The sequence below is a fragment of the Oncorhynchus nerka genome, linkage group LG28 (genome assembly GCF_034236695.1).
Source record: "Oncorhynchus nerka isolate Pitt River linkage group LG28, Oner_Uvic_2.0, whole genome shotgun sequence".
Lineage (NCBI taxonomy): Eukaryota > Metazoa > Chordata > Actinopteri > Salmoniformes > Salmonidae > Oncorhynchus > Oncorhynchus nerka.
In genome coordinates this window covers 45,346,766-45,362,491 of record NC_088423.1, presented here as the reverse complement: position 1 = coordinate 45,362,491, position 15,726 = coordinate 45,346,766, and the positions used below count along the sequence as shown (strand labels likewise).

Here is a 15,726-nt window from a genome sequence, read left to right as displayed (position 1 = left end):
AAATACCTGGCTTGATAAAATAGCAGGTTCATTCCCCAGCCAAGCAGATACAACTAGTAGAATACTTTTGGTTGGAAATGTATTTGCAAAAAGCTTTGTCCTTTCTAAAGAACAAAATGTAATTTACCACTTGGCTGTCTATTTTATCACCCTATCATAGGTACTCCCAGTCAACACCACCCCATAAAATTGTCGTCTGCAGTTGTTTGAGAGATGTCCAGTTAGCAGCCGAACATGCAGCATAGAGAAGACCAGCAAGGGGGCCCTCATCAGCACCATGCAGACACCCTCTCTGTGAGCGTTTCTATGAATGGAACAGTAGCCAAATGTTGACAAGTATCCAGCCAGCAACCTTCACCTGTCAGAGGCAACAGCTTTCACATGGTCATCATTTGTACACATACAGAAGGTAACCCACTTAATTCCTTTGATACAATTTGATAACCCAATTGTGAAACATAAAATCATCTAAAAAGACACTATTCGTTGCTTCTTTTTTTTTTTACTTCTTAGATTCATATAATGTCCAGGGCATAACCTAGTCTGGTGGAACCAGCCTGATTGTCTGAAGTGAAATAGAAAGGTAAACACAGTGATCAGGTTGGTTCCACCAGGTTATTCAAAACCACCATTGATAATGTGCTCTGTGTGTGTGTGTGTGTGTGTGTCATCTATCCCTAACTGCCATTGATAATAGAACAGTGACTGTGTTCACAGATGCATGAGATGCGGCGAGAACTGGCACTGAACACATCCACAATGAGGTGATCACAAATGTCCAGTAATAGCAACACCCTTTTTTGTGCGTCACTGCTGAACACTGCCTCAACTCTGCCTATTTCTACCGATTGGCTGGAGATGCTTTTGCCAGACGGCAGCCTCAGTTGTTTGATGGGGAGACCATAATTGAATAGGTTTAATCTGTTTTTACAATATGTTTGTGTGTCAGATATCACATATCCCTAACTGCCATTGGTAATAGAATAGTGACCGTGTATGTGTCAGTGGAGGCTGGTGACTTAAAAAACAGGAGGATGGGAGACCCACGCTATAAGCTAGGACCGCACGGAGACGACAAAGCATGTTTAAAAAATTGTGAAAGACTCATTATTTTAACCTAAAGCATTTAATAAAGACATTTATAGTACCATATTATGGGGAATAGGAATGAGAGGGCTACTTACATTTAGTTGGGAAGGGATCACAGCAGTGATTGTATGAGTATATGAGGCATGAGTTGAGGTGTTCAGAGGTGTGATTTCAGTGCAGGACAGGGTTTGACATCTCATTCCAAAATCATGGGCATTAATATGGAGTTGGTCCCCCCTTGCTGCTATAACAGCCTGCACTCTTCTGGGAAGGCTTTCCACTAGATGTTGGAACATTGCTGCGGGGACTTGCTTCCATTCAGCCATAAGAGCATTAGTGAGGTTAGGCACTGATGTTGGGTGATTAAGCCTGGCTCGCAGTCAGTGTTCCAATTCATCTCGAAGGTGTTCAATGGGTTTGAGGTCAGGGCTTTGTGCAGGCCAGTCAATTTCTTCCACACCGATCTCGACAAACCATCTAAAATGTAATTGTATGCTGTAGCGTTAAGATTTCCCTTCATTGGAACTAAGGGGCCTAGCCCAAACCATGAAAAACAGCCCCAGACCACTATTCCTCTACCAAAACTTTACAGTTGGCACTATGCAATCGGGCAGGTAGCGTTCTCCTGGCATCCGCCAAACCCAGATTCGTCCGCCAGACTACCAGATGGTAAAGCGTGATTCATCACTCCAGAGAACACGTTTCCACTGCTCCAGGGTCCAATAGAGACGTGCTTTACACCCCTCTAGCCGACGCTTGATATTGCGCATGGTGATCTTAGGCTTGTGTGCGGCTGCTCGGCCATGGAAACCCATTTCATGACGCTCCCGTTATTGTGCTGACATTGCTTCCAGAGGCAGTTTGAAACTTGGTAATGAGTGTTGCAACCAAGGACAGAAGATTTTTACACGCTACTCGCTTCAGCGCTCGGCAGTTCCATTCTGTTAGCTTGTGTGGCCTACCACCACGCAGCTGAGTCGTTGTTACTCCTAGATGTTTCCACTTCCCCATAACAGCACTTCAGTTGACCGGAGAAGCTCTAGCATTGCTGTGTGCTCGATTTTATACACTCGTCAGCAACGGGTGTGGAAATAGCAGAGTCCACTAATTTGAAGGGGTGTCCACATACTTTTGTGTTTATAGTGATAGGCTACAAAAGCTATGGGACATTTATTTAAAAAAAAAAAGTTTTATACTAGACCGAATAACCTATTTGGGGTAAGAAGCAGGCTTGCTCTTGCCAATTGCTGAATGTAAAACAGGCCTACAGCAGCATAGAAATGCATGTCAGGGAAAGTTGAGAGAAAGTGCATTGTTGTGATAACGTTGTACCGATGCATTGCAAATAGTTGCACAGGACATACAGAGATGAGTACAGTGAAAAAGAAGACCCAAAGGAATTGACAAGCTTTAGAAAAATGGAAATCACTTAATAACCACTTAAGCAATGATGCAATGACATGCTTGTTACATTTATATAAGAGTTACTATATTATTTTTCATTAAGCCTAGATGTACATGCATCCTACTGCATTGAAGTATTATTTGCAGTTGTCACTACAACAATGAACACTGAAAGCACTGAATGGTCACTCTGAACCAGTATCTGTGTGTTACATGCTGACTAGACGGGGGCCGCGCATGCGTCCGTGTGCAGCGTCCACACCAGTCGCAATCAGGACATGCAGGTTGAAATATCAAAACGAACTCTGAACCAACTATATTAATTTGGGGGCAGGTCGAAACACATTAAACATTCATGAACATTTAGCTAGATAGCTTGCTGTTGCTAGCTAACTTGTCCTGGGATATAAACATTGGGTTGTTCTTTTACCTGAAATGCACAAAGTCCTTTTTTTCTGTGTCTTTGTAGAATTTTTACCCGTTGAGTCAACACAAAATCATGTGTTCTCTACTCCGACAATTAATCTACAGATAAAGGGGAAACCTAGTTAGTTTCTAGTAATCCCTTATTCTTCTGTGGACTTTATATGGCGGTTGGCAACCACTACCATCTGGACTGGAGTGTGGACCTCAGTACATATTTCAATAACCTACGTGGGTATATGCTCCTAAAAACCAATGAGGAAATGGCAGAGGTGGGACTTGCAGCACGCCATGCATCAAAAATAGAACCAAATTATATTTTAGTGCCTGGCCACGCATACGCGCACGAGTAGTTTGGATGAAATGATTGAATAACATGTATGTGTACATGCTCGCAACGTGTTAGAGACCTCGTGAACATCTTGTGGTACCACCTTATAGGCAGAGGCAAGTAGGATGCATTGATCAGTTGATTGACAGGTGCAGGACTCTAAAAGGATAAACGTTCCTCTAGTGTGGCTGCTCACCAATGTTATATAGTTATGTAGCATATAGTTGTTCATTATAGTTATTGTTACAGTTATTGGCTAGCTGGATGGCCTGGGCCTTAAAGAACTCAACCACAACACAACTAACGTTATTATCATAATAGAACTAGCCTACTAGTAGGTCTGTCTAGCTAACGATAGTGAGCTTGAATTAAATAAATATAAAATGACACTTATACACTTGTTTACGTGACTTTTATACTTTATAAATGGACTCTTTCAAATAATTTAATCTGGCAAGTTTGCCACCAGCACGCTGCAGTAGGGAGGTAAAGTGGAAGTCGAATCCATAATTTCCATTGTTTGGCTGTGCACATAGCACATACAGTAGGATCTGAGGGCCCATGCTGAATCTTTTTAGCCTCAAAAGGCGGAAGGGGCAATGTCGTGACCTCTTCACGACTGTGTTGATGTGTGTAGACCATGATAGCTCCTTAGTGTTGTGGACAAAGAGGAACTTGAAGCTCTGGACCTGTTCCACAACAGCCCTGTCGATGTGGATGGGGGCGTGCTCAGCCCTCCGTTTGCCGAAGTCCACGATCAGCTCCTTTTCCTTGCTGATGATGTGGAAGAGGTTGTTGTCCTGGCACCACACTGCCAGGTCTCTGACCTCCCCCCTGTAGGCTGTTGTGTCGTGTGTAAACAATGATTGTATTGGAGTCATGTGTGGCCACGCAGTTGTGGGTAAACAGGGAGTACAGGAGGGGACTAAGCATGCACCCCTGAGCGGCCCCCGTGTTGAGGGTCACCGTGGTAAATGTGTTGTTGCCTACCCTGACCACCTGGGGGCGGTCTGTCAGGAAGTCCAGGATCCATTGCAGAGGGAGGTGTTTAATCTCAGGGTCCATATTTTAGTGATGAGCTTGGAAGGTACAATGGTGTTGAACGCTGAGCTGTAGTCAATGAACAGCATTCTCACATAAGTGTTTGTACAGGTGGGAAAGAGCAGTGTGGAGTGCAATAGAGATTGTGTCGTCTGTGGATCTGTTGGGGTGGTATGTGAAGTGGAGTGGGGCCAGAGTGTCTGGGATGATGGCGTTGATGTGAGCCATCACCAGCCTTTCAAAGCATTTCACGGCTATAGATGCGAGTGCTATGGGGTGATAGTCATTTAGACAGGTTACCTTGGTGTTTTTGGGCACAGGGACTATGGCGTTCTGCTTGAAACATGTAGGCATTACAGACGGTCAGAGAGAGGTTGAAAATGTCAGTGAAGACACTGGTCAGCGAGTACATGTCCTGGTAATCCGTCTGGCTCTGTGGCCTTGTTAATGTTAACCTATTTAACTTTTTACTGCAATGGGCTAAATCAGGGTCACACAGAGTATTTCTTGGTCGTCTTAAACAAATCTATTTTGAAACAAACGAAAACACCTCAGACATATGGTTATGGGCTTTAAAAAAAGAAGAGACCTGTACCGGATATAGAGTTGAAATGTATTACATTTTGAGTTTACATCCTAATAATACACTTCATATACATCTCAGAAGACTGAAATATAACAAAACCATTTCACATTGAAACACTGGATTTTCAGCAGCTTTTTGAGAGAATGTTTATTAATTTTGAAATTATGAAATATATTAATAATGTTTCACCCATGAGGCCACTAGGTAATTTGACTGCAGAAAATGGCTTCGGAGACTGTGATCACACAGTAGTCCGGAAAAGCTGGTGCTCTAATGCATTTCAGATAGAGCATAAACCAGCATTGGCCGACCCCTACCGCATTAGAAGTTCAAATCGGAGATAGAAAGTGTAGGCTCTATCGATGATAGAAATAATGACATTCTAATGCATGTTGTCGTGTGAATTTGGATTGGGGGGGGGGGGGTTATAGCCTATCAGTCTAATCAAAGTGTAGACAATAGAACATCACGCATTTGAGTGTTTGTGTGTATAAAGTCGGCTGTGGCTTCGTTACCTTGTCATGGACACTGCATCCAATGGCAGTGTCTGCGATATGGTAACGCAAGGAGCTGCTTGTGATGGCTCTAACACGGCTACATCAACTGATATGTGGATGTCGGCTAGCGCGGATCTGATAGAATCTAGTGCCTTGGTGGGGTCAAACCTCTGAATACTGTAATACTGCGGCTCCAACCCAGATGAAAGGCTTTTCAGAGTGAGTGAACAAGGGCAAATGCACCAAAGGGGGACAGTTAATGAACAGTGAGATCGAATCTCTGTCAATAATTGTATCATCATTTTATAACAATATGTTGTAAAGACGTTTCCTGGAGTGATTTTCAGTTGATCCGTTGTAACATCCTGTCTGTAATGAGGTGCCAGATTAGTTTAGGAGTCATGCGATTGGCTTACACAAATCCAGGGTTGCATTCCAAGCCAAAATAAGGTTTAATTAACCCCCTAAAGTCTATTAACGGACCGGTGTGTCAATGTAAGAAACATTATAAAAGATCCCATCAAAATCCATCAGTTTAAGTTAGATAGCTGTTTTTTTGCATGGGCTGCGTCTCAATCCACCACATCCTCATCAGTCGCCCTTCCGCAATCTGATGTGGAAAATGACAGAGCTAGAGCGCTGTTTGTCAGCCCAGAAGACATCCCGAAAATCTGTATTCGCGCGAAAACGTCTGTAGCATCTGAGCGGTTTGGCCTAATAATATGACCACTCTATTGAAAGGGGAGACTCTCACAAACATGGTGGTGTTCGTCGTTTTGTTCTACGATCCCCACAAGCCCTACAGGACTCGTCTGAAGTCGGTAACGCCCAAAACATTTGGGCTACAAACTAAAGGTAACCCATACACATGAATGGAAGTATGGAAATAGTTTTGTGCCAAAAAGAAAAAGGGGTTAAATATTTCCTGGGCTTTATTATATCTCCTAGATATAGGACATACACTTCAAAACCTTATTACTTACGATTTATTATCTTTTTCTATTTTATGAATGTGTTATTTAACACTTTTCTATGGGCTATAGTAGTAAAGGCCAAATTCAATATTTTAGAAAGGCCAACGGCTTAGCATTTAGATTTGTGGCAGATTAGAGAGAAATCCTTTCTGATGGAAATGTGGACTTAGTTCTTGCCTAGTTACATTACAGTAAAGACAGATTGGTGAAGCTGTTTTCAAGTGTGTTACTGTTTGATTAGGTGTTTCTCAGGTAGAGGCACTGAATATTAGGTACCATTGGTGAGATTAACGTGTATTGATGTTAGGAGTTGAGCATGTGATAGAATTAAAAGTGTCTCAATAATAACTAAATAATAATACAGAATCATAATGTATACCAGTAAGTAATATGCTATTCATTAATCTACATTTTGATAATATGATCTGTGTGCTCTATTGTCTGATATCTGATCTGAGTTTGATGGTTATACCTAGGAATTCATATAGGGGCACATGGGGCTTCCCAGGTCACTCATTACAAGTGACTTGAAGCCGAAGCTACATATCTGTGTGATTTATTTCTATACTTCAGGATTATAACACATAAGTGCTAGTGAGGTGAGATTTTTTTTTTTTTACTTGATGTTGACTCTTAGTGACCTCTACTGTGTTAGACAACCATTCACACTGTTCTGCCTTTAGAGCCCAAAATATCCTCCGCGCATTCAGAACATTGTCAAACATGTGGAAGGGAACAGAGAGTAGGCTTGCCGCTTGACTTGACCTTGCCCTGATGTGTTAGTTACCTTCTCAAAAATGCCAGAGTCGTTGCTCTTCATCTTGGAGTTGAAGCTGGAGGAGCTGTAAGGCTTGAGGGCTGGTAGCTCGGTTGTGTCCTTGCTGATATCACAGGACAACTGGCGGCTAGCCGGCCTGGAGCCCATACTGGAGAGGTCAGCCTCAGTATCTGTCCAGCCCTGGGAGAAGGACCATTACATAACCGTCAGATAGACACCTGGACAGACAGACAAAGACACATACATGTATCAGGACATATTTATCCGTACCGATTCGCTGTCGGAGGCGGAGGAGAGGCGGGACTTGACGGTGCTGGTGCGGCGTAAGCGATCGCTGATGTCGGAGGTCTGGCTGGTGACAGTGGAGCGTCTGGTGGACATGAAGCTGCTGTCGGTGGAGCGCAGGTCACGTCTACGTACACACAGCAACACACCCAGACATGGGATGTACTTGGCTATGGCCATCCTGAAGGCAGAATGGAGCGGGGAAAATAAGGAGATGTACCCACATGAAAAAAATACTACAGTTTACTATCGAATACCACAGTACTTAGTATCCCTCGATCATGTGTAGTACTTTTATTATAGAATGTCAGTTTCCCAACCCTGGTCCGCAAGTACCCCCAACAGTACACATTTTTGTTGTAGCCCTTGACAAACACACCTCCTTAAGCTCATTGAGGGCTTGATGAGTAATTGACAAGTTGAATCAGGTGTCCTTGTCCATGGTTGCAATAAAACAAATGTGCTGTTGGGGGTACTCGACGACCGGGGTTTGGAAACACTCCTGTAGAATACTACAGTAAATACTACTGTATTATCCACACAAAAAACACTAGTAAATTCTACAGTAATGGCCGCAAAAACAGTACACTTTTTTAAAATTATAGTAAATATTGCAATATTGCATTTGCAAATATCACAATTTATGCCACCCATAAGTGAGAAACTTACATGCCAATATGAGGTATTGTAGGTAGACACAGTATGTACATAAAGGTAAAGTGACTAGGCATCAGGATTAGGGCTGTTGCGGTGACCATATTACTGCCACACCTGCAGTCATGAGTCATGACCGCAGTAACATTCCACGTGACAGATGAGTCACTGTAATATCCTCTTATGCACTCTGGACATGCTTTTTTAGTGCCCAACTTGCTGACTACCATCAGGTCCTAATGGGCTGGAACTCAGTTTTCTATTGTCCCTCTAACCACTCTGACATCAATGCAAATGCAGTCGAAAATCACATCAAACACACATCAACAAAACAGTAGGCCTACTGTCACGAATCCCGCTTCCTGAGTCTGTGTTTGCCTGTGTTTCTGTCCTGGAGTGTGTTTCCGGTGTCCTGGAACGCACCCTGTCTGTCTGGTTGCCGGGCGAATTAGCTTGTTGGGAGATCGATGTTCACCCGCACCTGTATCCCATCAGTAATCTGCACACCTGTCCTGATCATCACCTCTCCCCTTCAAAAGCTCTGACCTGACATCCATTCCCTGCCGGATCGTTAGCCATGAACAGTATGTTGTGCCCACGAACCAGCCTCCAGTTTATAGAGTTTGTTTTGTACGTCTTGCTTGCCTTTAACTTACCGCCGTTTGTTCTGTCTACAGCCATTCACCCGGAACCCATACCCCATCCCTGTCTGCTCGTTGCCAGTGTGTTGTTATCCATTGGATCTGCCTATCCACTCCCATCAACCCACCTCCGCTGCCCGCTCCTCCACCCGGAACTATCTACCTCCATGTTCTCATCGATTAATAAATATTCACCATCTTTATACTCACCTTGTCCTGGTCTGCTTCTGGGTCCAATTCTGGTAAACCCTGACACCTACAGTACTTTTAAAACTCACCTCACTGAAGGCTAATCAATTTGAAGAAAGAACTTCAACAGCAGGTTGAAACTGAGTGTAAAACATATTGTTTCAAAGCCTAACAACGAAATGGACAGTGCTTTCTAAGATGATTCATTCAAAACAACCATATGCATATTAGAGTTTATGCACATGATCAGGATAGATATTAATAAGAGTAAAATAAAGGACAGAGTAGCAGCAGCAAATGATGAGTGTAAAAATGTGTGTGTAATATGTGTGTTTGTCTTGTCGGTCTGAGTGTGTGTGTGTTATGTGTAGCGTATGTGTGTGGGTTTTGTGTGGGAGTGTCAATGTAGTGTGTGTGAGTTTGTATATATAGTCTAGTGAGTGTGAGTAGGGTCAGTGACTAGCCAGGGGCCTGATGTATCATGTCAGAGGAAATTATGACTAACACTGAAAACCTCTGGACATTCAGTACTACAGTGGCCTTCCATTCTAACCCCCTCTCACCGGCGGCGTATTCATGTTACCTGATGAAATTGCTATACAATATAATCTTGTTGCCATCTGATGCACAGTCAAATGTCATTTAAAAAATCAACACAGCAAAGCTCTCCCTCTCTGCCATGCCCAAATTGTATTACTGCTGATGATATCTGGAAATTTGCATGTACACCCTGGCCTGTCTACTGTTGCTAGACCCAATTCTGACTTGTTCTCAGATTTCGGGCTTCACAGATTTCTGCCCTCGGAAAACCTTGGGTTTTCTTCAAGTTAACACTAGAAGCTTATTACCTGAAATGGATCAATTGAAAGTCTGGGTTCACAGCTCCAATCCAGATGTGTTGGTCATTACTGAGCCATGATTAAGAATGAGTGTTCTAAAACACTGATTTGAATATTTCTGGTTATAACCTTCTTCTGCAAGACAGATCTTCCAAATGTGGTGGAGTGGCAATCTTTACCAAGGAACCCTTTCAGTGCTCTGTTGTCTCCACCAAGTCTGTCCCCAAACAATCTGATTTGCTGGTTTTAAGCATTCATCTTTCAAATAGCTCTTTGTTGACTGTTGCTTGGTGTTCAAGTCAAATCAAATTGTATTGGTCACATACACGTGATTAGCAGATGTTATTGCTCTGAGCTCATCAACTTTGTTATCCAAAGACTGAACATTAGCAAGTAATATACACGGAAGCGGTGGGTGGTGTGCACAACTCCTAAGAATCAGCTTGATTCCCTTTGTCGAAGATGCTTGGACCTTCTTTTTTATATTTTCAGTGGTTTTGTTAACTAGCATGCCCCCATAAAGAAAATTAGAATTAAAAACAGGTTCAGATCTTTGTTCAACCGTGATCTGGCAGAGTTACTCCACCTCAAGAACACTATTTGGCGAGAGGCTCGGCACACAAATACTTAGGCTGACTGGCAAATGTGAAATAAGTTCAGGCAAATAGGAAATAAGTGCACTCAGGCTATCCGGAAGGCCAAATTCAGTTACTGTACAAGCAGTTCTCTCTGTGGGTCTCAGTTGAAAGACCTGAATTAACCCTCCTCTTCACAGCTGCCCATGTTAATGTTGATGATGTGGTTGTTACTGACAAGGAATGGCTGAGCTCTTTAAGTCACTTCAAGTCACTCAGCCATGCCTCTTCTCCCACTTCCTCTTCTCCCATTCCTTCTAATGCGACTAGCCCTGATGCTCCTCCCTCTTTTTCCCCTGCCCTGATGCACAGCTTCTCCCTGCAGCCAGTCACTGAGTCTGAGGTGCTAAAAGAGCTCCATAAACTTGACCCAAAAAACATCTGGGTTAGATGGTTTAGAACTTTTATTCTTTAAGGTTGTAGCCCCTACCATTGCCGAGCCTCTCTCTCACCTTTTTAACCTGTCTCTCCTATCTGGGGAGGCTCCCAGTGCTTGGAAGGCAGCCACGGTGGGTCCTTTATTTAAAGGGGGAGATCAAGCTGATCGTAACAGTTATAGGCCAATTTCTATCTTGCCTTGTTTATCAAAAGTGTTGGAAAAATTTGTCAATAATCAACGGACTGGCTCAGCCACTGCCTGTCACCAAGGGAGTACCCCAAGGCTAGATCCTAGGCCCTACACTCTTCTCAATTTACATCAACAACATAGCTCAGACAGAAGGAAGCGCTCAACAAAGCTTTCTTAGTGTCCAACAAATTTTCTCTGCCCTTAACCTTGTTCTGAACACCTACAAAACAAAGGTTACGTGATTCAGTAAGAAGAATACCCACTACCAGTGTGATTACTACCTCTGAGGGTTCAGAGCTTGAGGTAGTCACCTCACACAAGTACTTGGGAGTATGGCTAAATGGTACACTGTCCTTCCGTCAGCATATATCCAAGCTGCAGGCTAAGGTTACATCTAGACTTGGTTTCCTCTATCGTAATCGCACCTCCTTCACCCCAGCTGCCAAACTAACCCTGATTCAGATGACTTATCCTACCCATGCTACATTACGGAGATGTAATTTATAGATTGGCAGGTAAGGGTGCTTTCGAGTGGCTAGATGTTCTTTACCATTCTGCCATCAGATTATCCACCAATGCTCCTTATAGGATACATCTCTGCACTCTATACTAAACTGGCCATCTCTGAATACCCGACGCAAGACTCACTGGTTGATGCTTATTTATAAAACCTTCTCAGGCCTCATACCCCCCTATCTGAGATACCTACTACAACCCTCATCCTCCATTATACAACACCCGTTCAGCCAGTCGCATTCTGTTAAATGTCTCCAAAGTACACATGTCCCTGGGTCATTCCTCTTTTCAGTTCGCTGCAGGTAGCGACTGGAACGAGCTGCAAAAAAACACTCAAACTGGACAGTTTTATCTCCATCTCTACATTCAAAGACTCAATCATAGACGCTTTTACTGACACTTGTGGCTGCACCTCGTGATTATTGTCGTCTCTACCTTTTTGCCCTTGTGCTGTTATCTGTGCCTAACAATGTTTGTACCATGTTTGTGCTGCTACCATGTTGTGCTGCTCCCATGTTGTGTTGCTTCCGTATTGTTGCCATGTTGTGTTGCTACCATGCTGTGTTGTCATGGGTTGCTGCCATGCTCTGTTGTTGTCTTAGGACTCTCTTTATGTAGTGTTGTGGTGTTGCTCTTGTCGTGATGTGTGTTTTGTCCTACATTTTTATTTGTAATCCCCCGTCCCTGCAGGAGGCCTTTCGCCTCTTGGTAGGCAGTCATTGTATGTAAGAATTTGTTCTTAATTGACTTGCCTAGTAAATCAAAGTTTAATAAAAATACTGCATGTTCACTACCAGTCAGAAATGGGGCGGCAGGGTAGCCTAGTGATTAGTGTTGAACTAGTAACCAAAAAGTTGCACGTTCAAATCCCCCATCTGACAAGGTACAAATCTGTCGTTCTGCCCCTGAACAGGCAGTTAACCCACTGTTCCTAGGCCGCCATTGAAAATAAGAATTTGTTCTTAACTGACTTGCCTAGTTAAATAAAGGTAAAAAATAAAAAAGCCTTAGAACACCTATTTTTTGTTATTTTCTACATTGTAGAATAATAGTGAAGACATCAAAACCATGAAATAACACATATGGAATCATGTAGTAACCAAAAAAGTGTTAAACAACTCAAAATATATAGTATATTTGAGATTCGTCAAATAGCCACCCTTTGCCTTGATGACAGCTTTGCACACTCTTGGCATTCTCTCAACCAGCTTCACCTGGAATGCTTTTCCAACAGTCTTTAAGGAGTTCCCACATATGCTGAGCACGTGTTGGCTGCTTTTCCTTCACTCCGCTGTCCAACTCATCCTAAACCATCTCAATTTTGTTGAGGTCTGGATATTGTGTAGGCCAGGTCATCTGATGCAGCACTCCATCACTCCCCTTCTTGGTAAAATAGCCCTTACACAGCCTGGAGGCGTATTGGGTCATTGTCTTGTTGAAAAACAAATGATAGTCCCACTAAGCTCAAACCAGATGGGATGGTGTATCGCTGCAGAATGCTGTGGTAGCCATGCTGGTTAAGTGTGCCTGAATTCTAAATAAATCACTGACAGTGTCACCAGCAAAGCACTTCTACACAATAACACCTCCTCCTCCATGCTTTACGGTGGGGAAATACACATGCAGAGATCATCCGGTTACCCACACCGCATCTCACAAAGACATGGCGGTTGGAACCAAAAATCTCCAATTTGGACTCCAGACCAAAAGACAAATTTACACCGGTCTAATGTCCATTGCTCGTGTTTCTTGGCCGCTAGCAAGTCTCTTTTTCTTATTGGTGTCCTTTAGTAGTGGTTTCTTTGCAGCAATTCAACCATGAAGGCCTGATTCACACAGTCTCCTCTGAACAGTTGATGTTGAGATATGTCTGTTACTTGAACTCTGTGAAGCATTTCTTTGGGCTGCAATTTCTGAGGCTGGTAGCTCTAATGAACTGAGTCTTCCATTACTATGGCGGTCCGCATGAAAGCCAGTTTCATCATCACGCTTGATGGATTTTGCGACTGCACTTGAAGAAACTTTCAAAGCTCTTGAAATATTCCGTATTGACTGACCTTCATGTCTTAAAGTAATGATGGACTTTCGTTTCTCTTTGCTTATTTGAACTGTTCTTGCCATAATGTGGATTTAGTATTTTACCAAATAGGGCTATCTTCTGTATGCCCCCCTACATTGTCACAACACAACTGATTGGCTCAAATGCATTAAAGGAGGAAAGAAATCAATTGAAATGCATTCCAGGTGACTACCTCATAAAGCTGGTTGAGAGAATGCCAGCTGTCATCAAGGCAAAGGGAGGCTATTTGAAGAATCTCAAATCTCAAATTGATTGATTTGTTTAAGACTTTTTTTCATATGATTCCATATGTGTTATTTCATCGTTTCGATGTCTTCACTATTATTCTACAATGTAGAAAATAGTAAAAAAATAAGAAAACCCTTTGAATGAGTAGTTTTTCTAAACCTTTTGACCGGTAGTGTACATCCAACACATAAGCAATAATTTACCTTGAGCAGTGAACCTAAATTACTAAAAACCAAAAAGTACACAGTGGTAAAGAATCTAGGTCCCCTATATATTCATTTAGAATCCTTCCTGTGTGGTGAGAATATTATAATGATGTCCAGTTGAGTTAATATCCAGGTTTCTGAGTGATTGTAGAGTGGAGAGTTTAGTCTGATCGCTAGCTAGCAGGGGTTATACCCTTCCTGTCTCTCAGATTTGATAGATTCTCATGGGATGGAATGGTTCACTGGGGTAGTATCACATTGGTGTAATACAAAACGGAAAAATAGCTCTTTGACTTTTGTTGCTCAATGGAATTCCCAAATGGGGTTTGGCTGCGTAAGAAGATTTGACTCATAATGCAACCAATAGGTTTGATCTTTAATCTTTGTGGCAGCAAGACTGCGGTACCTGTACTTGGGGTGGGTGATGGCATAGATGATGGGGTTGTGAATGGCTGAAGCCTTGGCGATCACAGCAGGAACTGAGTTCATGTATGGGGTCAGAAAATCTGCATACCTACAGGAGACATGGAGAAGACAGGAAGAGAAGGTTGGTAAGCTGTGAGGCAGAATAATACAATATATAAAGTACCTGAATGGTCAAGGTTTGAAAATGTCGCTGCGGCATTGTAGTATTTGTATAGAAAGAAGTGATTTTATAAGTGGGTGTATACAGATTTAATTTTCTACAGCATGAAAACACTCCTGCAGCAATAGGAAATTATGAATTATAATCCACATAATAATTTACAACACATTTTTAGAGGTTACTACATTTTTCATAATGGAAAATCAAGTCAGAAATTTCAAAGTGGAAATACTTCAGAAGCCTTTTTAAACCTCAAATGCACTACAAGTTGTACATTTCCTGTGTCTTTGCACTGTGACAGGGGAGCTCACGGACATACAGACAGTATACAGATGTAGGATCTTAATTTCATCACCATGTTGCAGGAGAACTTTCCTGCAACACATTACATTTTTACCCTGAAGTGCATTTGAGGTTTAAAAAAGCTTCTGAAGTTTGTAATTTCCTCTTTGATATTTCTGACTTGATTTTCCCTTACGAAAAATGTAGTAATCCTTACAAAAATATTTAGTAATTATAATCCACATAATAATTCACATTTCCTATTGCTGCAGGATTGTTTTCATGCTGTATAAAACTGCCTCAAATTCAGGTCCTACGTCTCGGTGGAGCAAGAGCTCTGGTCAGCCGATATTCAAGATGACGACATCCTAGGGTTGGATTTCCTCAGTCAAGTGGGAGCATGCCTAGATGTTGGAATGCTTAAACCCCAGATGAAAGACTCCGTTATGGGATGCAGAGCAGTGGAAAAAGGCAACGGCAGCCGCAGGTGACTCGGCAGGAATTTGTAGCAGACGGCCCCACAAAGATCCTTCCCCAGATGAGAAGGAGCAGCTAAAGAGGTTGTGTGTGCCCCAGCAGGTGACCAGTTGCACGATGTACGTACCTTCGGAAGCTACCCAACAAGCTGTGCGGGAACTAGGGAAGATGTGTTTGGAAGGGCTGGAGTCTGAGCAGTGCGATAAGGTGGAAGCACTGCTTGCAGAGTTGGTGGATGTCTTTGCACCACGAGACAAAGAATGCCAGAGAACCAGTCTAGTCCACCACTCTATCGATACTGGCAACAATCCGTTTGCGGCCCCATCACGTGCCACTGGCGAAAAGAGAGATAGCGAAGCAGAAGATCCGGGAGATGGCTGAGACAGGGTTCATCAAGCCATCCAACAGCCCTTGGGC

At 42.8% G+C, this 15,726-nt stretch overlaps 1 protein-coding gene across 1 annotated transcript in view; it reads right to left on the bottom strand.

The window, feature by feature from the left end:
- The window catches only part of LOC115113283 (melanopsin-A-like), a 99,020-nt gene that overhangs the window by 10,725 nt on the left and 72,569 nt on the right, over nucleotides 1-15,726 (bottom strand). The window contains 3 exon segments of the mRNA XM_065012834.1: nucleotides 7,133-7,303; nucleotides 7,394-7,589; nucleotides 14,371-14,478. Coding sequence (XP_064868906.1) covers nucleotides 7,133-7,303; nucleotides 7,394-7,589; nucleotides 14,371-14,478 — 475 coding nt within the window.